At 44.3% G+C, this 23252-nt stretch overlaps 1 protein-coding gene across 2 annotated transcripts in view; it reads left to right on the top strand.

Annotated features, from left to right (window-relative positions):
* The window catches only part of PTPN1 (protein tyrosine phosphatase non-receptor type 1), a 31560-nt gene that overhangs the window by 3504 nt on the left and 4804 nt on the right, over window positions 1-23252 (top strand). For both annotated transcript variants that reach the window (XM_058814727.1, XM_058814726.1), the window contains exons 2-5: window positions 18386-18476; window positions 19854-19954; window positions 21202-21300; window positions 22774-22911. In XM_058814727.1, coding sequence (XP_058670710.1) covers window positions 18386-18476; window positions 19854-19954; window positions 21202-21300; window positions 22774-22911 — 429 coding nt within the window. The remainder of the gene's footprint in view (window positions 1-18385; window positions 18477-19853; window positions 19955-21201; window positions 21301-22773; window positions 22912-23252) is intronic.

Genomic DNA, 23252 nt, shown 5'->3' with positions numbered 1-23252 from the left:
ATAGAAAGATATCATGGATATTTTGGATATCCCTCTATCAAGACAGAAAAGGCATGGGAAGTTTTTTAGGTATTCGCTGTCTCTGGAAAAATATTTGTAGAATATTTTCTTATGTAGATGGGTTTTGATGCTGAAAGTAAACTGTGAAATGGTTGACCCTGAAGAATTGTAACAGTGTGGCTGTGTTGTGTATTTAAAGTCAGTGGACAGGAAGCTCTACAAGGGCTGTTGGTTTATAAGCTGCAGCAAGAGTGCAGGCTGCAGTCTGAGAGCATTTGGAATACTCCTTTGCTTGGGTGCTAAGCAGCAGATAAATTGTGGCACGAACATGACTTCTTATAAATGCATCTTTGTGCTTTATTCTGCCAGTTCTAGCTGCAGGTCTCTGCATGCAGCGCCTTGCCGCTGCTTAATTTGTGCTCTGTTGATTCATTTGGGGCTGAGCATAATTGGCTCTGGTTGTGGAAAGCTGGCTTTAGACTCAGGGCTGCAGGGAGTCTCTGTTCCTTCAATCAGCTGAAGATATCCCATGTTTTCCTGTGCTGTGCAGAGTCTTCCTACACGTTGGCCGGGTTGGTGATGGAGAAACTAAGTGTCTGTGGCTCACAAAGTCGGGATCCTGCCTGGAAAGCAGAGCTGCTGTTCAGCTGCAGGGGCTGGCGCCTCTGTGCCCCTGGGGCTGGCGCTTCTGTGCCCCTGGGGCTGGCACCTCTGTGCCCCTGGGGCTGGCACCTCTGTGCCCCTGGCGCCTCTGTGCCCCTGGGGCTGGCACCTCTGTGCCCCTGGCGCCTCTGTGCCCCTGGGGCTGGCGCCTCTGTGCCCCTGGCGCCTCTGTGCCCCTGGGGCTGGCGCCTCTGTGCCCCTGGCGCCTCTGTGCCCCTGGGGCTGGCGCCTCTGTGCCCCTGGGGCTGGCACCTCTGTGCCCCTGGCGCCTCTGTGCCCCTGGGGCTGGCACCTCTGTGCCCCTGGCGCCTCTGTGCCCCTGGGGCTGGCGCCTCTGTGCCCCTGGGGCTGGCACTACTGTGCCCCTGGGGCTGGCACCTCTGTGCCCCTGGGGCTGGCTCAGGGCGCTCTGCTGCCTGGCCTGGCTGTTACTGCTGCCTCTTTCAGAGCAGCACCAGTTGTGTCTGCTGCTGGCAGATCTGAGGTTGGCTAAGTCCCCTTATACAAAGCCACCTGAGCCGCTTACTCTTGCTTTTTCTACACAGTTTAAAATCTAAATACTTGAACTCAGAGCTTCCGTGATAGTCTTGCTTGTAACAGAGCATGGAGAAATGGAGCCTGTTATGGTTATCATTTGCTAAAAGTTTAGAAATCGTACAATGTACACACAGTGCTCACCTGCTTCTGAGCATTTTTGGTGTTAGTTCTTCCACACGGTCCTGTTGCCTCCTCTGTGTGCTGGAAGCACAGATGTATGGAAGAAAACTGTTAAGGAGAAAGCAGTGTTGGTCACATGCCAAATGATGGTAAATTTCAAATAGAAATAGCCCTTGTAAGCAGAGAATAAAATATGGTAGTGGTAGACCAAATATTTTTCAAACTAAAATGACTTTCTAAATGTACTGGGTAGGTTTGAAATAACAGTTCATCCTATAGTTACCTCAACATTAAAATGAAACGTTTTCCTGTAATACTTGCTTTGCAAATGGACTTTGTCCAAAGGTTCTCTTTAGCTGAGTCTTCAAAAGATGTGGCTTCCACTGAAATATCACTGCTACTTTCTTGTAGACTTGAGAATTACCATGTTTTAGATCAGTGTCACTTGCATGACCCAGGTATCCGTTTGGGTTGTGATTTAGCCTCATTAAATACCTGGGGATACTCAGTGACTCCTTACCAGTGATTGCTTCTCTGCACGGTTCACAATGAGCACAGACTTGGTCTGATCCCCGAGCTGGCGTGTTTGCAGTGCTTACCACTGAGGTTTTCTGGGGTTTTTTAGTCATTGGTCAGCTTGTTTGACGTTGATTTGCAGAAGAGGTGGTTTTTCCTCCCTGCTGCCAGGAGACATGCCCTTGCTGGTTTGACTGGGAGAGGCACTTTGATAGAGCATCCAAACGCCTTTGTGTGTTCGCTTTGTAGATCGTGTACTACAAATGCCAGTTCATTTTCTGCCATGCTCTGTGAGTTCAGATGTGCTTTTTCTCTCACCCACGCGGAATATAGCAAAGATTCAACAGCTTGCCTGTCATATTATACCAAGAAAAACTGGTAAAAGCGATTCTTGGAAATGCATGTGATTCTGCTAATAGTGATAGCTGATCTACTTTCAAATTGGGTTGCATTTTCTGCGTTTGAGAAAGCAAGTTCATAGAACAGTAGAAAAAATTACATCCTGGTTGGGAAGGAAAATGAGCAGGCATAATATGAAACTTCTAGAAATCTTTTTCTATTTTTTCTTACTTTTAATTCTGTATACTTTCCATGTGAACAGTTATCTCTGCTCTTGGTTGTTGTGGATGCTTTAGGAAGTTGTAATTCAGGGGTCAAAAGTCACCTTCAGCACTGAGGGTGAAGAGATCAGTGATGAAGATTTACCTGTTTCACTAATGACGAAGAGATCATTTAATCAGATTTACACTGTTCTGTGCAGACTTTTTCTTCTCCTTAGAGGGTTAAAACAGTTTCTACATCAATAGAAATAGAAAATAAAGCAAGAATACAGCAGGTTTTGCATTCTGCCAGTTTAGGCAGTTACAGAAAAACTTCTGTGGAGCACAGGGGTGAGTGTGGAGCTGGGCAGACCTTGCTGCAGGCAGAGGAAACCCTCCCCTCTGGGCTGACAGCTCGCTGTACTTCATGGACTAAAATAATTCTAGTTCAAAATGCTACTCCATAGTACTATTCTGAACCTAAAGCAGCTATTGTATTTGTGATCTGTCAGGTCCTTTTGCTCGTATCTGAAGTTCTCAGAATTTTATGCTGCTTCTGTCAAGTACTTGCAGGATGGCCAGGGTATCAGACCCAGCCAGCATGGATTTAGGAGGGGTAGATCATGTCTGACTAACCTGGTCACCTTTTATGACCAGGTAACCCGCCTAGTGGATGCAGGGAAGGCTGTAGATGTTGTTTACTTGGATTTCAGCAAGGCCTTTGACACTGTCTCCCATAGCATACTCCTAGACAAACTCGCAGGCCGTGGTCTGGACAGGAATACCCTTTGCTGGGTTCAGAACTGGCTGCATGGCCGGGCCCAGAGAGTGCTGGTGAATGGTGTCACATCCAGCTGGGGACCAGTCACCAGTGGTGTCCCTCAGGGGTCTGTGCTGGGGCCAGTTCTGTTCAATATTTTTATTGATGACATGGATGAGGGCTTAGAGTCTTTTATTAGTAAATTTGCTGATGACACTAAATTGGGAACGTGTGTAGATCTGCTAGAGGGACGTAGGGCTCTGCAGAGAGATTTGGAACGGTTGGACGCATGGGCAGAATCAAACGGGATGAACTTCAATAAGTCCAAGTGCGAGTCCTGCACTTTGGCCACAATAACCCCCTGCACCGATATAAGCTGGGGACGGTGTGGCTGCACAGTGCTCAGGTGGAAAGGGACCTGGGGGTGCTGGTTGACAGTCGGTTGCGTCCAGTTCTGGGCCCCTCACTTTAGGAGGGACGTTGAGATGCTTGAGCGTGTCCAAAGGAGGGCAACAAGGCTGGTGAGGGGCTTGGAACACAAGCCACATGAAGAACGACTGAGGGAGCTGGGGTTGTTCAGCCTGGAGAAAAGGAGACTCAGGGGTGACCTTATCACTCTCTACAACTTCCTGAAGGGTGGCTGTGGTGAGCTGGGGGTCGGCCTCTTTCTCCAGGCAACAACAGACAGAACAAGAGGACACAGTCTCAAGCTGCGCCAAGGGAGATGCAAGTTAGAATTAAGAAGGAAGTATTTTACAGAAAGAGTGGTCAGATACTGGAATCATCTACCAGTGAGGTGGTGGAGTCATCATCCCTCGAAGAGTTCAAAAAAAGACTGGATGGCACTTGCTGCCATGATCTAGTTGAATTGTTAGAACATGGGTTGGACTTGATGATCTTATAGGTCTCTTCCAGCCTTGAATTTCTGTGATTCTGTGATACTTGATTCTGTCAAGTGCTTGATGCTGAGAGCCATCCTACAAAAGACACTCTGTTTCTCAGATTCTTTAGATTTATATGGAACAAGTGTTGTACACATGAAGAGGAATGTTCTCATAACCTTCTTCCCCTGTGCACAGTTCAATGAGAATTGCTTGTTTATACCATCCCTGATCCCACAGTAACAGGTTACAGTAACATAAACAGCGTGACCTTTTAATGCGATGGCAGGAAGTAAAATGTGAAATCTATTTTAAAAATGCATCTTTGACTAAGGAAGAGTATACTTCCTTTTTCTGACAGGAAAAATAACCCATGTTCGTTCAGAAGATCTCAGTTCCATTTTGCTGTGTGTGGCCTATTTTTTCCAGTCTTCTGTACAGTCATTGCAGCTGCTGGAAGTAGGACTAAACCTCTGCCATCCTCACGTGGAATTATATCTCCTTTGTTAACATTTGCACAACCATCAGTGGCTAAAGACGGGGCTACAGGAAAAACACAACTCTGACACAAGCAAGAGGTTTTAGTAAGAGGAACTTCTTTTGGAAAGAAGGAAAGGGTGGGTCATAGGAGCAAGAACTGGAAAAATACTACATGGCTTCTTCAACAGCTAAAATACATATTGACACATTAGACAGAATTTCCCCATATTTCTGGAAGTGGAAGAGATATGGGGAATTCTACCCAGTAATGGAGTGGGGGTGCACAGCTACCCAGCTCTGGAAAATGGTTTTGTTTTCTTCCTTAAGAGTTTAATTAAATTGGAAATCAACAGTCACTTCTTTCTCAAACTTCTGCCAGTGGAGGATTTTCACAGTAAATCGCAGTTGCTGCCTAGAACTTTGTGGTCTGCGGGGTGTCATGAGCAAGAATCGTGTTTCAGCCTGTACTTTTTTTCATTCCCAGTATTGAAACCTTCTCAGAACTGGCCTCAGGTGTTTCATGAGCAGAGCAGATGTGCCCTGGTGCTGTTTCATAGGGAGTGTGTGCAGGACAGTGTGTGCTGGGAAGCAAGAAACCCCTTCCTCTGATCCCTGCCCATCCCCTGAGCTGGGGTGGCATCAGTAGGGCACTAAAGTGGCAGGGCTGGGCTTGGTGTGAGCGCTGGGGCAGTGCTCTTTGGCACTGAGCAGCCTTACCTGCCTGCCTCATTAACGATTTCCTTTTGGAAATCACTCCCGTTGCCTTCTGCTCTCCAGCAGTCCCTGATAAGTGACACAGCTCGCGAGATAAACCAGGGAGCATGTGGCACCCTGGGAGCAGCAGGGCACAGCAGCTGCTGGCTGGGCAGTGCTGGTGGGCACAGGGAAGCTCTGATCACCTGGAGGGGCAAAGCCCACGGTGCCCAGCCCTGCTCTGGAGCAGGGCTCAGGAACAGGGCTGCTTTCAGGGGCCCTCAGCTTCTGCAGCTTCTCTGCCCTGTGTCCATCAGACTCGTCTGGTGCTCAGCAGAGGCAAGGGATTGGAGCAGGGGGTTGAAAATGTGTGAAATCTTTAGAGCTGTGAGTTGCTGGATTTATTAGCCCACGTGAGAGCATTAGTAGAGAGTCTAATCTTACCAGTCTTTTTAGAGCCTGTCAGGAAGCAGACGGAGCAGAAAGGTTTCATGGAAACGACTGACTTACGTCTTATCTGTCATTGATTTTGTGTTTTCATTTGTGTAAAGCTGACCGTCAGGAGTCTCCACTGGGAGCCAAGCCCGTCAGACAAGGCTTTGCTTGGTCGCCCACACAGTCCAGTGTGCAGGATACTGCTCTGTGACTGACTGGCTGACAGCAGGAAATTCCTTGTGTGCTGCTCTGCCTGCTGAGTTCTGTACCACATGGAATTTGGGGTGCTAAAACTGTTATGTGCTTCTTATCTTGTAAAAATAGCTCAATAAGTTAATATTGCTACCCAGTTAGGAACAAGCATTCAAACATTTATTGCTTTCATGTAATAACATCTACATCTTTTGGGTTTTCTTGTTCCAGAGTCTTTGCTAACAATGTGTTCTGCATATTAAACTCTCTCTCTACAGGCAAAATTGTCTTGAAATACTTACAGAAGAATAATATAATTTAAAAACGCTTTGCTCTCAGCAGTGTTGATATTAAAGGAGGCATTTGTGTGTGATTCTGATCGTTGATAACCTTTATTTGTGGATTAGTGCTCAGAAGCCTTTGGTGTAGCTGTTTTTGGAAGTGGGGAGTGGAAAGAGTTGTGGTAGACGTGAAGGGTTTATTTCAAGATATTTACTGCATTTTTCAGTATTATTTTTTTCTGTAAGTGTTCCAGATCTGTTCTACAGTTGCAAATGAGGATTTGAGGTAGACATCAAGTGATAAAGCATGTTTAGTCACAGCTGATAACTGGCTTTGGCTGGCAGGAAGTGGAACACGATGAGCAAGAGTCTGGTGGAGCCTGGGGTGTGGTGGGTTCAGTGCAGCACTGTCTGGGCTGGCGGGAGTGCTGGCAGCAATGGGAGTCGTGTTTCCAGAGAGGACACTGCCACTACCAGAGGCAGACGTGCTGAGGGTTGCTTTGCTGTGCTAAATCAGCTGGTTTAGTTCTCGGAATTAATTCTTTTTAACTAGCACGATGAGTAGATGTATGAAGTGGCAAAACTGTTTATCTCATCTGATGCTCACAACTGACTCTCACTGCAGTCTGTGGCATTAGCATGGGGAGCATTCAGCAGTCCTTTGAAGGCCTGGCTTGTCAAGTTTTGCAGTCTTTTTCGTGTGCTGGAGTGCAGAGTGTGAATCTGTCCTGCATTAGGATGTCTGTGAGCATTTATCTTGATTATGTGATGTCCCTGTTTAACACTGACATTTGTTTTTATAAACTCTAAGTTGCTTTCAGATGAGAAGATGTCCTGTACAGCTGGGCATGAAAGCTCTCTGTGCCTGTAGTGACAGTTAAAACATCCTCTAATAACACAGGATTGGTCCTGTCAGTGTCTTGAAGCATTGCTTGGAGAAATAAAAATACTGAATACGTTTTAGCTTGTAAGGTCTGGCTGGTTTGGGGTGGTGATTGACCCCAGACTGTGTTTGGGCCATGGACTGGGAGCTGAGCAGCTCAGAATGCTCTAAGGTTTAATATTAACCTAGCTTACTTAGATTGCTTTCCTAAACACAAATTAGACAGTCGTGTGGAAAAGCAGGAGTACCCTAATTCTGCTTTATCTAACATCTGTTTTCAGCAGTACTGTTTGTTCTCAGCAGGTTTTTGTGTGCATTGCAGTAGCTTGGCAACCTGTAGGTTGCACCATTCAGTGAATTCAGTATGGTTTTAATCATCACTACGATTTTCCTTTCCAGATTTGAATATTCTAAGTAGGTGGAGTGGGCATCTGTAATTATAACTGCAGCCCCATGTTAAACAGATCCCAGCTGAAAGAAGCTGTTCATGCAAATTTGTAATCCAACAAGTTCCTTCAATTGCTGTCCTAAAGTCTTTCTTAAGAAAAGACACTTAAAACTTCTTTCTGGAAACGGTGGTTAAGCAGTGCAGCTACTCAGGGTTCCCAAAGAGGGGTCTGGGCCGTGTGCTGAGAGCCAAAGCTGCTGCAGCGGGGCTGCCTCTGCCTCTGCTGTGGGAGCAGAGCTCCCGTCTGACCTTTCCCTGCATGCAGAGGCACGAACCTGCATTGTGCAATCCTGGTAATTGTACATTCCCTTTAAACTCTTGGAATCTTGTTAGGTTGGGAATGATAAAAAGCTTTTAGTGACAGTGTAATGAGCATGCTTTGGCAGAATGAATCCGTAGTTCCGTTGCCTGTCTATTTACTAATGGCCAGCATGGTGAAACATTTTTGTGCCATAGATTAGAACTTGTTGGAGTTTGGTCTTATACCCTTAATTGTAGGGAACAGATAGAATGCAGACCCACTTACATCATGGATCTGGTGCCTGTGTAACATATGCTTCATAATTTTGAATGGGGTTCCTTGATACTAAATAAATTCAGTTTTCCCCCTCATACATCTGACTTAAAGTCTGCCTCTCAAGAGTAGAGCAATGCATGGTACAAACAGCTTCAAGGAAATGAAGTTTGCCACTGAAGAAGATGTAGATAATGATATTTTTTTTAATAGGTAAGGCAGAGTTCACAATTTCCTATATAAAAATTCCTCCACTCTCTTTCTGGTGTGTTTTAGTACTTCCTCTACATACGACCTTATATCTTGGAGAATTTTTATGGAATTAGTAGAAAGTTGGAAATATGGCTCTTGCTTGTCCCACAGCATTCTAAATAGAAAAATAACACTGACATGCTCTGAACATGTGCCCCACTGTAGTAATGCTGTGACTATTTCATTAACCTGTGCATATACATTAGAAAATCCAGTTTAGCTTTTAGATTCACATTGCAGTACCCAGTGTGAATGAAATTATTACTCAGAGGAACACCCCTTAGCCACGAGGGAAGAGAAATCTGCCTCATATTCTGACTTTGCTTTGTGTTTCAAAATAATGAAGGATTTATTTGTGTTAGAAGCTTTCTTTCTCATCTGAAGCAGCTGGGAACTGGAGCTTGTCTTGCCTTTCAAGGCAGGCTCTTCTGAATGCTCCAGGTGGAGGCGAGTTGGCCTTTACCTTATCAAATGACAATATTTGCCTTTATAAATGAAACACTTCAGAAAGAGCAGTGGGAAGTCTATCAAGTCTGGATATTCTGTAGCATCTGGTGTGGTAACAGCATTGTGCTGTGAAGGCCAATTTAGTAGGTTTTGGAGAGGGAAAAAATCTTTGGGGCTCTGACAATATGCAAACTAATTAGAGGTTACAGTGAACACAGCTGTTTCTGGCCAAGCTGACTAAACTAGGAATTCAAATTACTATTTTTAGCCATCTTACAAGGTCTCTAGTTTTCAATGATTCCCATGTTATTACTTCTAAAAATTATATTGTTGTGCGTTTATCACCCTGACAATAAGCATTTTTAGTGAAACCAATCCCTTACTTTTTAAATCAAACAAAGTGTTTGCAGTTCTGTGAGATATTGTGAAGATAGTGTCAAAATCACATTCTGAACTAGTTTCTTTTTTCTAATAAGCTTTGTTTGGAACTTTCTGCAAAGATTACTGGATAAGAAAAAGCATTCCTCAAAATCTGAATGTACTGAATAGACCTACTTCATGCATAAATTTGTTCCTTTAAAAAAAATCAGTCTAACATAGCATATGGCAAGCTGGTGTCTAAAACTGCTTCAACTGGCTGTTCTTTCTAAATGCATATGTAACTCATTTAACTCCAGATAAGTATTAAAGAAAAACCATTGTAATTCCTGTTGTCTTCTGTGAATGCCAGTAGCTTGCTTATTCTGTCCTATAAATTACAATAGATAAAATCTGAGTTTAGTTTTAGTCAGTGTTAGGGGTAGAAAATGAGGCTTACAAATTTACTCTGTTTTCACAAAATCCTGTTTCCATGATGGAAAGAGACTCTCAAACCAACTCAAACCAAGAAAATAAAAATGAGGCAAACTCCAGAAGTTCTGATTCCTAGGTAGGAATACTTTTGTTTCTGGCTTTGTGTCATCATGGAAAATACAGAAATACGCCACTGAGAGTAAATCTAGAAGTGCTTTTGTATTTACAAGGAGCTTCTTGCCGGGAATACAAGAGGAATGCAGGATTCCCTGAATGGTGCTCCCTTCCAGGGCCAGTTCTTTTTTCCACAGTGCTCATGATGGGGTAGGGGAGCTCATCTAAAGCTTTCTTCCCCTGCCTCCAGGAACCAGGGAAGAAAAAGCATTCCTACAAAGAGCCTAAACAAATAGCCCAGAGAAATGCCCTCCCTGCTGAAAGGAGAACTCCAGAGCTGGCCCAGCACAGCCAAGGCCGGGCTTCTGAAATGGAAGTGAGACACTAAGTTAGAAACTGGGAATTGGGGCATGCCAGCTGGGAACGAACCCACTGGGAGAGCACGAGCAGCATCCCTTGGGGCAGCCGAGAGAGAGGGGTTGCCTGTCCTTGCTGGGGCTGCCTTGGGGCACCACTCCTCAGGGAGGGCACCAGGGCTGTTTGGGAGAGAGTGTGGAGATCAAAATCCCTGCTCTAGAATGAGGTCTCATTCTCACTGAAGCCCTGTAGTGTTTCAGCAGTCCAAGAAGGCAGAGATGTTTATTTTGTAATGTAATGACAACAACAAACTTGACATTAGGGTTTTCAAAGGACAATAGCAGTGATGTGAAAAAATGTGTGGTATTTTGCTTTGTAAACTCTAGAAGTATGTTTTTGTAGCTCTGAGTCTCTGATGAGCAAAGGATTATGTGTGTGCACGTTCTCACAACCAGCCCATGTTTTCCCTCTGCAGCAAATGCTGATGGTGTGTTACCAGCATAACAAAAAGGAATTGATGATAAGTCTTGGAGTGTAACAAAGTCTCCTGCTTCCCCTATTACTCACTGCCTTGCCTGTGGTTTTGGGAGGTGTTGTAAGGTGCCAAGTCAAGCTGTTGAATTTGTAAAGAGCTTGATAAGTAAATATGGGAAGTGTGGAGCTCTTTGACAACTCAGATTTTTTGTTTTGAGGCACGTGTGGTTCTGTAAGGCCTCTCTGACACTGGTGAAGGTTTTGCTCTGACTCTGTCTCTGTGTAGACATCTCTGATTCCACCTAGTTTGTAATACTTATTTTGAGCACCCACCAGAATTTCTGAGCCCAGATTATTTCATGTTTTCAAGTGGTAATGTAAAATTCTTTGGTCTTCATTACTGGTAACCCCTTTAATGTAGTGAGTGGCGCCTTTCAGGAGAGGTGTCTGTTTTCTTGTTGGAGCCCCCTCACCTCTCTACGACAGAAACAGTGCTGCAGAACGGGCTGAGAAGTGTCAGAGGCATTGTCCTAAATGTTTGCTAAATCCAGGGTTCGAAATCCTTGTGATCTTATTCAGGGAATCACATGCCTTCCAGGGAATTGTCCCGGTGCTAAAGTATGGGTATAAAACCAAACTGAAAAAAAAACCCAACATCACCACTAGAAGACCATTTAAAAACCTTCTCTTTTTCTGACTTGTTAGGATTGCCTTGAGGATTAGAACTGCAGGATGTCCCAAAGCTTGACAAATAATTTATCTCTGCTGGATAAGCAAAAATGATGGATTTAGGAGAGATAATAACTGTAGTAGCTGGAAGTTTTAGACACACCACAGGTGCTGCTCAGGTCTTGTGTATTTGTAGGTGCTGTACCTGTCCCTGAGGGAGTCACATCCTTACTCCTGACTAAACTCCCTGGTGCTTCATGGCTGCTCCCTAATTAGTTTCAATTAGGGACGAAAGGGAAAGCTGATGAGTTGGTGGGGCTGTGTTCCCAGGAAGGTGTGGCTGGTGTTTGGGAGTGCTTTGGGAACACTTGTGTTCTCCTCAGCTCTGTCCCAGCAGAGGCAGTCCGGGCTCAGCAGTGGGCTCTGTGTGGCAGCCCGGGCAGGGAGCAGGATCGTGTGGCAGCTGCAGTGTCTGGGGATCACCCTGTGCTGGGACCTGTTCTGGTGTTTTAGCAAATTCTGCAAGTCACAGATGAGCAGATGTCACTACTGGACTTGTCTCGTTATCTGTTACTGTGACCAGTATTTTTAAGGTACCAGTTGGTAACCTAGACGTGTTAAAGTTGTGTAATCTCCAAAAGGATTAAAAATAATGCTGTGGTGGTTCTGTATCTATGTGAGTTTAAACTGCTGATGAGACAACTACACAAATGTTGCCATTTCTTTCTTGAAAAATAAATTGAGCATTGGCAGTCTTATTCTGTTTCTTTAAAATATTTGTCCTGAGTGAAATGACTGCGGTGTTTGTTAAGCAGCTAAAGTGCTGTGCTGTTTGTTTGGCTTTTAGTCAACACACTTTCCAGGAAAAGGTGAAAGGACACAAACACCACAGACCAGTTTCGGTTGTAGCTCAGTGCATGTGAAGTGCACGTCTTAATCTAAACTGAAGGCTTTTTTTAAAAACCTTCATTGAGGCTTAGTAAGAAGAGTGGAACATCTAGGGCTGGTTGCTTTCAAACTCACTTGTGATATTACTCATGGAGTGCACAGAGCTTGTTCTGAGTGTGTGCTCCTGCTCCTTGCAGTGGGGCTGGCACAGGTCATTAGATGAGTGTGTTAATGATCTTCCCAACTGATTTAGGGGCCTTCAGCTGTGGCAGTAGATCCAGTCCTAAGCAATGTCCTGGAATCTCTTGAGGCAGACGGTGATAATGTCCTTCTCTGCTGGGACAGTACCTGGTTCTGCAGAGGCCTTTCAGGTTCCTCCTCAGCTGCAGGTGACACCAGATAATTCTGCAAATCTGTATTCTTTCAGTGGGCAGTGTGCAGCATGCCCAACTGAATAGAAGAGCAGGATACGTTCAGAGCCAGGAGTCTTGGAGCAGATGCATACACTGGGATCAAAAATGGGAGAAAAGGAAAAAGAATCTGTAAAAATCTGTTCCGCTTTTAACTGGTAAGACCTTGAATGTGTTACCTGGTGAGGAAGCAAGAATTGCATTTGATTATCTTATTTACTTATTAATCAAATTAGTTCATTTATCTTAAGATTACATGGTGGTAATGGATTACACAAGCTTTGGGGAATGGTGATAATGGATGATGCAAGATTTGGGGGAGATAGTACAGTCTTGTTTTCTTAACATTAACTGAGGTTATCAGCACAGTATCTCTGAAAGAGAGTAGAGGGCTCTGAGTGAGTATGGGTAAAAATTCCATGGTAAATCATTCCATGGTTCCTATTTCATGAAGCCAGAAATCCCCTTGAGAAACTGTAAGCTATCTGCAGTGGGGGCATTTCTTATCCTTTTGTTTCCAATTTGAAACGTGCTATTTGCAGCTTGTCTAAGTTCTAGGAAATGCCTTGGTTATGCAGCACATGGAAAGGTGTGAGAAGTGTTTCTTATCCCTCCCTTAGTTCTAGCATTTGCTGGGTTCGTGTCTTTTTTTTTCTCCTCTGAAGCCTCCAAAACCTTGGGTTTTGTTTGTGTTTTTTTGGTGGTAGCTCTGTAAAAGCTATAATGCTCTTAGATGGCTTGGGAGATGTCAGAATGAAAATATTAGGTATCTAGGAAAGCAGGACTGTTTATAACCACAGTTGTCAGTCTGTGAAGCCTGGAATGCCCTATGGGCCAGCAATGATACATTTTTAAACTCACACAAAACCATACTGCAAACAAATTAAGGTCTGGATTTGCTAGGCAGACTAAATTCCTTTAGGAGTTATGTGGATATGTGGTCTGTGGGATGCACCAGTCTATTTGAGATGAGGTTAAACCAGAACTCTGTGTAGAGACCCCTCATGTTTGGGCAAATGAAGGTGTGGATCTCATTGCAGTGGTTACTTTTCTTACAGAAGAAGAGCAACTGAGTTAGAACCTCTTGACACTTTAATGAGAGTGTGGTTTATTTCCTGGCACGGACTTCGTTTGATGATACAGACAGCAAAGCTTTGCTTTTGCACAGCAGCTGTCAAGAAAAAGCCATTTCACATTGTCAAACGTCTCTATCCTTCCAGTAATGTCCAAGATGCACTTCTGGAGCAGATTGAGTATCTGGGAGGAAAAATAGAGATGGATGTGGAGAAGAAGAGGGGAACTTGAGTTGTTTTCTTACGCTGACACTCCATTCAGTCGTTTCCTGTTTTGGCAGTGAGTACATGGCTACAAAACAGCAGAAGTAGAATGTTCCTGCCAGCAGCTCTGAACTTCTTCTGTTATGGGTCATAAATTTCAAGGACAAACTATATTTTGAACTTACTGAAATTTGAGAAGTCTCATGTAATTTCTTTAACCTGAAACTAGAGTTTAGCTCTTTGATTTCCCTCTGTGTGTTGCAACGCTCATAAGAACCAGAACTGAAAAATCAGTTTTTACCCATTGGAGATGACACTGAGGCAATCTGAGAATCTGAGCAGCTGGGCTGTGCAGTGTTGCTGTGCTTTACTGACAGCAGTGCCCTCCTTCTGGGAACGTGCAAGATAAATGCACTGGTAAAGTGTGGAAGTGGCGCAAATCCGTGGCTTTGTCCCTTCTGGAAGCGCTGCCAGGCCCTGAGAGGCGCTCAGGTGTTAGAGCGAGCGCCCACAGCGTGCAGTTATCTCCCTGGGGAAGTGGCTGCAGTGAGGGACTGCAGGGTTTGCTGTCAGGAGCCTCTCCAGCGAGGCGTGTTGGAGCTGGTCGGTGCAGAGAGACAGTCTGGAATACCTGCTAGCTGTGATAAATACGGCCCTGGGGAAAATGAGCCCACTTTGCCACGTGTTGATGTGATTTAATGCGGCAGCCGCGGCCCGTTTGCATTCTGCTGGGGGTTATTTCCGTGCTGCCAGCAGCTGACTGGTGTCAAACCCTCTGATGGTCACGGCCGGCTCGTGGTGCCTGGGCGCTGCTGAACTAGCAGGGGCCTTTCTAGGAAACCGTGTTGCAAGTGTGGGATTTCTTATTTATTTATTTATTCTGACCTCCTGTAAAAGTGGTGTTGAACTTTAAACAAGCCTGTCCTTTCCTCTCTGTGCTGCTCAACCTCAGGAAGAAGCTTCACATAGCAGGCAATTGGTTTCTTTTTATTTTTGAGGGAGATTAGTAAGCAAATCAACACTACCATATCTTAGTTGAAAGCAAAATTAGGAGACCAGATAAAATGTTTTTAAAGGGTATTAAAATCCACATTTATTTCACTTAGCTGGCTAAAGTTCTGCAGGTGCTTGTTAAGATTTATGTTGTGTGATGCAGCTGTCTGTTCATTTATCTGATCTTTAGATGATGTTCCTCTTATCTACGAGTTACATCCTCATTTCTTGTTCTTGCCCAAATACCCTGACGTAAAGCTTAATATAGGATAAGAAATCAAATCTTCCTTGTCAAGGTGGGCTACCTGAGCAGTTGTGTGCTTTATATCTTCATGAAGTTCTTTTGTTGGGGAGTGAGTTCAGGGCCTCAGGTTGCCCTCTCCCATCTGAATCTGAAGACCTTTTCCCACTTGTGTAAAGTAGGTGTTTGTTGTGAATCTCTTGGTACTTGCTGGTTTTCTTGTGCTCTTCTCTCCAGCTCTTCGCAACCTCATTGGATTGTAGGGGTATTTCCATTCTGAAACCAGCCTGAGTGACATCATGGGGAAAGAGCACCTTCCACTTTATTGTAACTTTTACTCTTCCACCTTTTCCAGCAGTATCATGTCATCATTTTCTTCAGTGGCAGCTTCAAGAGGAAACCTGTATTTTAGCTAAGATTACTTTTTTATGTAAGTCTTTATATATAATTTTCGTGAAGTGCTGTCCTTAGTATGAGTGCCTCAGTAGATGGATTAGGAGCAATTCTGTAGCCCCTGATAAGATCTTGGCATTTGCTGCTTCCCGTAGGAGCAGAACTGCTAAAATGACAGTAAATTCTTATCTCTGAGTGTGATCTGCTCCAGGCTTTATGGTGCAATTAGATAGTGTGATCAAATTGAGCCCTGCTGCAAGGCTTCCTGGGAGTGGGTCTGGTGAAGCTGAAGACATTGAGACTGCACCTTTAGTGTTGTTCTAAACACTGATACACAAATCTGCACAGTGTGCTTGAATGGCTGATGGCATGGCCACTCTTCCTGTGGTCTTACAGAATATTTACTTGGGGATTTTGAGGTGCATCTTCTCTTTCTAAATCTCCTGCTGGCATCTGAGCAGGATGGGGAAAGTGAAGCCCGATGTGCTGCTGTGCATAGAGCTCAGGAAGAACAGGGCTTCAGCAGACTTCCCCTTTCCACCCCAAAGTACTGGGGGGACAGGGCTTAAAACCAGGAGATGAGTGCCGTGAGGTGACTCATGCTCCAAACCCAAAGCATTTGACTTGGGAAAACTGACATCAGTTCTAGCCCTTCCTCTTTAAAGTTTTATATTGCACGACCTTTTAAATGAAATGTCAAGCTTCCTTTTCGACAGGCAGGATCTCTGCAGTGTGACTGGGTGTGATTCAAGAAGGTGTTTTGTAACTTCATGAATCCCTGCCTTCATCTGCTACCTTCAGTTCTCGTGACATCTTGTGGCCTCAAGTTCCTCAGAGCACAAGATTTCCCTGCTGTGAATGAGTCTGATTTCTCCAGCGTGGGGACCTTGTGGTACTGTTTGAGCATGTTCTGAGCCTACCCTACCAGCAGTTGGGTGGTGTCAGTAGTGATGTGGCTCCAGCAGTGTGTCACAAGGCCCCTGACGTGGCCACACAGCTCCTGTGGGCACTGGGCTGTTTCTCTCCAGCCATGTTCTCTGTTGAAGGCAATTGCATTTCCACCGCAGTCAGCTTCATATCCTGGAAGTGACCTTGGATGATAAATTTTCCTTGGTCACTTTAGATGTTCTAGCAACTTCCATATCCAAAAAAAACCCCAACCAAAACTCCAAACCACTTTCCCCCCACTGCTGAGGAGACTGTGTCCTGTGTGATGTGCAGGCCTGCCTGCTCTCCAGGATTTTCCATTTTCCCATGTTCCTCACGCTCAGCAGTGGAGTGCTGGCTGCTGGCTGCCTTTCCACACCAGGCAGAGCTTGCCTGTTGCCATGCTTCCATCCCTCTCTTGTTACCATCCCACCCCCAGCCCGTGGTTTTTCCTGTTTCTTGAAACATGCTCCAGAAATACACGGCTGGTTTTAAATAGTCTGTGACTTGTTTCTTTCCATTTTCTCTGTGCCTGTGGGAGTTCAGCATCTCTAGAACTCCGTTATTCTCCAAGTACCTTTAGGCGCTGTGGCATCTTGAAAAAGATCTGATATTTTCTCGTGAGGTAATAGCCAGCTCTCTATTCCCTGCACAATTAATTGCCACTTTCAGTTCCTGATGTTGGTATTGGAATCTGTGGAACTCCTGGGGACTGGCAGTAGTTTGTGTGTGCACATACATGTGGATGCTTCAGTGTAGAATCTTTGTATTAGAGTTCCTTTGTATAATTCCAATTTGTAAAGAAGCATTTGATTTATTTAGTTTTAAGAGAGGGGACAGGTTTTTTTCAAATCTGTTAATGCTGTGAAATGAAACTGTGTATTAGTGCTGCTGCTAAAATAGCCCAGTATTTACAGGAAAACTCCTTAGGGATCTTGGCTTGGTTTGCATTTTGATGCTTTTATAATATGAATCCTGTGGGGGGAAGTTGTGTTGGTTTTGGGTGTTGGGGATTTTCAACACACATTTGGGAACTGTGGTTAGTGATCTAGAAAACCATTTTTCCTAGTTCCCTGTTTTTTTTCTCTTGTTAATCCTGTACAGTCAGTATGGAAGAATAAATCCCTGTAAAGCACAAAGTCACAAACCTAGTGTCAGAGACAAATTTGTGAAAACACCCATTTTAGCTGCCTCGTGTTTGAGATATTAGACTGTGGCAGTCCAGATCATGTTCTCCAGACTGCATTCTTCATAAGCAGAAATACTGGCAGCCATGTGTTCAGTTATAAAAAGCTGGCAGCTGATGTCAGCCCTTATTTCAGGTTTGGAATACTGTGCTAATTTTGGGCAGGTTTATGTAAATCAGAACTCTTCTTCTGACATGTAGCATTCAGGGTAAATTGGTACATATGTGAATAATGCAGCACAAGAGATAAACAGGTAATGTGCTGCAGTAGATGGCCCACTTGAAAAAGTCTTGATTCTTTGTATGCAGAACTGTGCTTACACAGTATTTATTTACAATGTGAAATTCTGTTTCAGCAAATTGGGACTAATGTCCAAGGATAGCAGAATTCTTTTTATTTTAACTTCTGAGATGGTCTCAGATAGCTGAGCTATTATATGCACCTGAAGAACCTATCTGAGAGAGCCCTGGTGATCTGTTTGAGGTGCTGCATCTCTTTTAGCTGAGCACAGCTGACTTCTGCCCCTGCAGCTCTGTGACCTGGTGCTGATAACTCAGGATATTGGTGAAAGGGGTCTTAGACAAATCACTCTGATTTGTCTAAGAGTGATGCCAAGGGGGGCAGACAAGTTCTTTTCTATCACAGTGAATGTTTTCACTGTGCTGAGTCAGAAGCAGGGTTGATATTTCCACTGATGCTGCAAAGAAGGCCTTAAAGCAGTTTATGTGGAATTGGTTTGGGGCAGAGACCCTGCTCCTTCAGGAGCTGAAAGGCATCATGTCTGGTGAATGCTGTGCTGCTTTATTATGCAAACTAATAATATTTTAATAAATAATATTAGTGTTGCATTCTGAGAAATTTAAACTCGATTCTTAATTGGAGGCCCAAAGTGCTTTCTGTCCAGAATTCCCTCACATGAAGATGTGAAGTCAGATGGTATTGGCCTTAAAATATCCAATGGTATGAAATTAGATGGATTCATACGTAACAGGGTTTGCTTGGTTTTTTTTTTGTTGTTGCAGGACATCAGGCATGAAGCCAGTGATTTTCCATGTAAAGTGGCCAAACATCCCAGAAACAAAAATAGAAATAGGTACAGAGATGTCAGCCCCTGTAAGTACACTTTCTTTTCCATTGTTTGTAAGACTGTTGACTTCTAATGACTTTTCACAGCTGAATGTTCATTGTAAGGACAAGATTCTGTTAGGTGGATAAGCACCAGGACAACTCTTTGTTATTATATTTATTTATTGGTGAGACTGGTGTCACAGGATGCTTTTATATCCACAGGGTTATACAAGAGCAGCACACAGCAGAGTCTGAATTTGTGGGCAGAAATCTGAAGAGGGGAACTTGCTTTACCATTGAGAATGGTGGCTGAAGTAGCATTTCTGAGGTTGCAGGGGTGGTTCCTGTGCAGCTCCCACCCAGCAGAGCTCCTGCCAGGCAGCACAGGTGGCAGCAGTGCCTCTCTGGGAGCTGGGTGGCACAGAACTCTGCCAGAGACAGGGCTGAGCTCCTTGGAGCAGAGCAGGAGCTCAGGTGATGGGCAGGTGCCCAGCTGTGTCCCAGGCCAGGTGCCCAGCTGTGTCCTAGGCCAGGTGCCCATCTGCTGTGCCAGGGCAGGTGCCCAGCTGTGTCCCAGGCCAGGTGCCCAGCTGTGTCCCAGGCCAGGTGCCCATCTGCTGTGCCAGGGCAGGTGCCCAGCTGTGTCCCAGGCCAGGTGCCCAGCTGTGTCCCAGGCCAGAGTGCTGCTCTGGGGCACAGAACTTCTGCCTTGGTGCTTAAAGCTCCTGAAGCCTTTGGGGCAGTTAACCAGAACAGAAATGCTTTACTGTAATTGCTTTACTAAGCAGTTCTAATGTTTGAGGTTGTGAGTAACAAATTCCTTCTTGCCTTTAGATAATCCTGTTCTCAGTCTGTTTGCTTTCTTGCAAAATGTGGGAACTCGTGTGTGTATTGAGTTTTTTTAGTTGGTGGTTTGGTTTCTTTAGTCCCAAGTTGAGCAAGTGACTAACAAAAGAGCAAATCATTTACATTTGCTGTATTTCTTGAATTTTGATCATTTTTTCTGTACATGAAAGAGTGGTCAGGTTGGGAACAGTAGCTAAATACCAATAAGAATAAAAGGTCTCTGTCCTGTTTGCCCAATATATGTTTGGACAAACCTTTAACAACCTTGAACAAGCTGTATTTGAATGTTTAAGCTGGAAAGATAGGCAGTTGTGTAATTAGATTTATTTAAAACCAGCAACTTGCTGCCTGAATGGACAGGTCAGTGTGCTGTTGTTTGCAGATCGCAGTGGGGATGATTTCAGGTGCCTCACCTCGCAGTGTGCCCCTGGGAGTGAAGTGGGAGCTGCTCCCTGCTCCGAGGGGCTGTTCCAGTGGGCACTGCCCAGCCCAGCTCAGGGTGTGACCCCCCTGCCGATGAGGATGTGCCTGCGCTGTTCCATACTCATTAACCTGTGTTTTCTAATTGTGCTGCAGTTGATCACAGTCGAATTAAGCTAAACCAAGGTGACAATGACTATATCAATGCTAGTTTGATAAAAATGGAAGAGGCCCAAAGGAGCTACATCCTTACCCAGGTAATTGCTGGTAGTGCGTAATAAAAATATTATGGTGGCTGGAGTTGTTTTTCATGGATTTTCTGTTTGTTTTCTTTATTGTAAAGCTACTTAAGTGCATACAAACATCTGTGTGTGTATAAAAGTGACTGCTTTTCCCTGAATCTGTCAATTCCCCACCTACCTGTATAACAAATTTAAAAGTACCCACCTGCCCTGTTGTCTTATTCTGAGAGCCAGCTACTGTGCCAGGCTTCTTGTTTGTGCTAAATGTTCATTTCCCTGGAGACTGTCCTGATCTCTAATCTTGGCTCTTTTTTTACCCCTTCCTCCCATGCTTTAGATAAAGGTAGGCTGGGATTAATATTTTCAAGTGACAGCTCTTCCTTCCTGTTTCTAAAGAACAGAGATAAATCTTCTCAGGAAGAAATGGGCAGAGCAGTGTGCAATGTGAAAATGTTCCTTTGAGCACAGCTCCCATGCCCTGCCTCAGGATGGGGGTGGATCACAGGGGTGAGCTCTGGGGGGAATAGTCAGAGGTGCTGTGACTGATACTGGTTATTGGTTACTGGTTACTGTCCTGATGCACATTTAATGGCTTTATTTAAATCCAGCCATTCTTTCTGAGGAGCTGCTGTTCTGTTTGAGCACAGGAGTGGATCAAACCCAAGCTTCAGAGCAATAGCTTCAGAGTAGAAAATAGCAAAGGAACATAGCAGAAGTAGGAAGTTATAAGGAAATCTACTTTGGGAATAGATAGTCTTTAAAAGGAGTCACTGTTTCATTCAGTCGCAAGGCAGATCTGTGAAGATTGTGGAAAACCATATAATTTGTTACTGATTTTGCATCTTTTCAGTCTTTTGGATGTTTTAGTCAAGTAATTTTTAAGTATCATGCATAAGGATGAGGGATTGCAGAGTAGTTTGACACAGATGTTATTTTTGCTTTCAGTCAATGGGGTTTATTTCCCCATGACCTTTGTATATCTTTCCTAAGAAAATGCAGCAATTTTCACTCCCAGTTCTGTTCTCACAATGAGACTGTCTCTCTTCCTCTTATGTATGGGGGGAAAAGATTAACCATGCTTTCATGGGTAAATTCATAACGTGGAACTTCAAGCTGTCTCACTGCATTTTTTTACAGTTTTAAATGAGAAGTTGCTTGTTACTTGTTTGAATCTATTGCCTTGTGCAGGGACTGTTACTGGGGAAGAATGCCCTGACATTTACAGAAAATAATGCTTATTTCTGGTGATGCTGTCTCTGCAGGGACCTTTGCCAAATACTTGTGGTCACTTTTGGGAGATGGTTTGGGAACAGAAAAGCCGTGGTGTTGTCATGTTGAACAGAGTGATGGAAAAGGGATCCGTAAGTACTCACCCAGTTCTAGCTATGTGTTCAGCACATTTATGGTTTTCTGTAATAAAAAACCCAAGTAAAACCAACCCAAGGAATGGGATGGGATGACTGCAAGTAGTTTTGTCTGAGAAATTGTACCTGGAATTGAATACTTGGTGAACTGATCCTGCTGCAGTAAGAAAATCGCTGGGTTTGTAATTGTGGGGCTTAATTTCTTGTGAATTTGGCTAAAATGAAACACAAACACACCGTGACTCCACACAAATGGAAGTCTCTGCTGCTCACCAGGGGCTCTGCAGTTGTTCTCGGTGTGCACAGACTGCACCTCTCAGGGCTCTGCAGTGTGCAGTGGCTTTGCAGTAGAGAAAGCTCTGGGGCTCCAGTCTCCATCACGCACTGAGCCCCGAGGCACACTGTCCCCTCCAGTGTCACTGTTGTACACAATGAAGTATAATCCTGTGCAAAGACGTTTTGGAGGAGGGCAGTGAGGGTGTTGGGTATCCACCAGTGATAACTGGGTGGTACATGCTTTTGCATCATCAGGAAAACATTCCCAATAATCAGGAAAATTCTTGGGCAGTGAGCTGTGCTTTAATAAACTGCAGTCTGGAATTTTCAGTGTTTTGCTGGGTTTTGTACTACAAGTGAAATTTAATCTTCAAAAGAGATGCGGTAACCAAATTTTACAATAGTTTCTTCCTTTCCAACCATTCCTGCTCTGTCTCTGCACTGGTCTAGTTTTGAACAAAACAAATTACTGTGATCCTTTAGGGCAGTGCTTACACTCCTCAGCAAACAGCAGTGGGAGACTTAGAGTGGAGCACGACAAAATATTGTTTGCAGACACACTGTAGAGAAATTAGACACTAAGGCAATTGCTATAACTTTTATAAATCCAGACAAAAAGTGCAGAGAATTATAGCTGCATCCTATACCATGATAAACAAGAGGATGTATTTTCAAAATAAATTAGAATTAGTTTGAGCAAAATCACTCTCAGTCTGCCTATGAAGAAAATGCTGCAGGGGTTTTCTGTTTATTGAAATGCTGTCTGAAATCACCTTAGTCTTGAGCCTGCTGTTGGTTTAGCATCGTTCTACCACTTTTGGTTTGGCCACATTGTTTGCCCTTTAACAAAAGAGGCCTGAGCCACGTGCAGAGACTGGGAGAGGGGAGGGGAGGGTCAGGGGTGATCCTGATCCCAGGGCAGAGGATGGGCCAGTTCTCCCAGGCACAGGATCCCACATTTCAGTGTCAGGAGCTTGGGTGCAGACTTTCCTTTTTGTGCTGCTGATGAGTATTTTAGTCCCAGGTTTTTCCTGCACACTTGAAAATGTGCTGCTTTCCCCTTTGGTTGGCTCATTAAAGTCCCTGGCATGCAGCAGTCTCTGCAGAGCTCATCTCTCTGGGAAACCTTAATAAGAAAATTGCAATTCAGTCAGGAGGGGGTAATGACATTTATATGTCTCCTACTTGTTTTAGGTAAAGTGTGCACAGTACTGGCCACGGAAGGAAGAGAAAGAAATGGTTTTTGAAGATACAAACTTGAAACTAACCTTGATATCTGAAGATATCAAATCCTACTACACAGTACGACAGCTGGAATTGGAAAACCTGACTGTGAGTACCAGCTCTCATCCAGTCCTTGTTCTCCTTGGGGTGAGATTCACATCCTCACCAACAAGGGCTGGAAATTGGTGGTCATGAATTGTCCTGGATTGACGATCCTGCATGAGATGGTGTGGAAATGGAACTCTTGGGTATTTATGAGACGTTCCTGGGGACCCTCCAGGCAGTTTCATGTGTCAGCCATACCCAGAGTGACACAAGCTTTTGAACTGTACTGAAATAACTAAACCTGAAACAAGTAAATTCCCTTTGCTCCCAGTGGAGCCCTTCCCACAACAGACCATTACTTGTAATGAGTTTCTTGGCTGTGCAGTTATAAAAGCTCCCTCAGA

This window comes from Ammospiza caudacuta, chromosome 15 (genome assembly GCF_027887145.1).
Source record: "Ammospiza caudacuta isolate bAmmCau1 chromosome 15, bAmmCau1.pri, whole genome shotgun sequence".
Lineage (NCBI taxonomy): Eukaryota > Metazoa > Chordata > Aves > Passeriformes > Passerellidae > Ammospiza > Ammospiza caudacuta.
Note: the sequence above shows the minus strand (reverse complement) of the source record. Positions and strands in the feature narration are given on the sequence as shown.